The following is a 1,314-nucleotide window of genomic DNA, read 5'->3' on the forward strand; positions in this document are numbered from 1 at the left end:
CCTAACCTTGGAGTCTTCAAGCCAGTTTTCGTATTCAATTATCGTGGTACGAGTCAGTGCCGTATCCCGGGTTTTTTAAGGGGGGAGGTTTAATTTTTGATTGTCAATTATGACAACAAATGAGTTTGCACTACATTTCTGACAATATAATATTCATATAATTATACCAATTATCAAATCAAGATCAAGTATGATAAGAGAAGCTTTGCTTTATCATCACAAACGTTTAATTATTTTTTATTTAGGTATTCTTCGTATTCAGAGCAATCAGAGCAGTGTGCAGTGGTTTATCACGCAAATTTAAATTAATAAAATTCAACGGCGTAGATACGATTTTTTCTGGGGGGTGGTTTTAAAATATATATATGATTAAATTTACAAGTTATTATTTAAACTAAACGTCATTTTTATTTTGTTTCAAATTGGTTTTAGTTATAAATAGTTTTTATAGTGTTATATTAGTTTATTATAATAAGAAATTCATAAAATAAAATCCACCCGTCGTTTGTCTGTAGATAATTCGTCCAACACTTCCTTTGCATCTACTGATATTGAACGATGAATGGACAGCATTGCTAATCCATTTAATCTTTTCTAAAAATTTAAAATTTCATTCATATTTTTGTTTAATTAAATACAGTTCCTATAATATAATATATTATATAAATACCTCTGACATTGTATTCCTTAGGTACGTTTTAATTCTCTTCAATGACAAAAAAGACCTTTCGGATGAAGCTGTTGAAACAGGTAGTGTTGCTAATATTTGTAGCAATTTGTATATATTTGGATACATGTCATTGCAGATAATTAAAGCATCCATAGCATTTTTAGGTTGTTTATCTAATGCAAGTATTTTACGTTGCCAAAGTTTTAACTCAGATATCAAAATATCTTTATTGTTATCTGCCAAATCATTATTATAAAAATCTATCAAGCTAATAAATTCATCTTTTTCAAGTGTTGACATTTCTAACGTTTTTGGAAATAAGTTTTGAAATCCTTTTAATATTTTCTGATGTTCCATAGTTGATATGCGTATCGTGTAGTGTAATTTTAAAAAATTTTGAATTTAAAAAAACTAATGTTTCAAAGTTTCAAATTATAACAATCAAATGAAATATTATGTCGACAGATCGTAATATCGTATATAATATTATCGACCAGTGTCGGCGTGCTGAACGTCGGAGGCCGTTATCGCTGTTTTCGTCGATTTTATAATTGGTTTTCTTAATAGATGTGTAAACACTCGGATAATTTCTACAACTATATTATTATAAATAGTAATAATAATAATATACATGTTAATTTATG

The 1,314-nt window shown here is 27.8% G+C and overlaps 1 protein-coding gene across 1 annotated transcript; it reads right to left on the reverse strand.

Moving 5' to 3' along the window:
• Window positions 1–480: 480 nt before the first annotated feature.
• On the reverse strand, window positions 481–1,027 carry LOC132931217 (52 kDa repressor of the inhibitor of the protein kinase-like). The gene is made up of 2 exons (XM_060997339.1): window positions 671–1,027; window positions 481–594 (listed from the first exon to the last, which is right to left on the reverse strand). The coding sequence occupies exons 1-2, from the start codon at window positions 1,025–1,027 to the stop codon at window positions 481–483; spliced, it is 471 nt and encodes a 156-aa protein (XP_060853322.1).
• Between the last annotated feature and the right edge of the window lie 287 nt (window positions 1,028–1,314).

Source organism: Rhopalosiphum padi, unplaced genomic scaffold, assembly GCF_020882245.1.
Source record: "Rhopalosiphum padi isolate XX-2018 unplaced genomic scaffold, ASM2088224v1 scaffold1, whole genome shotgun sequence".
In the NCBI taxonomy this organism is placed as follows: domain Eukaryota; kingdom Metazoa; phylum Arthropoda; class Insecta; order Hemiptera; family Aphididae; genus Rhopalosiphum; species Rhopalosiphum padi.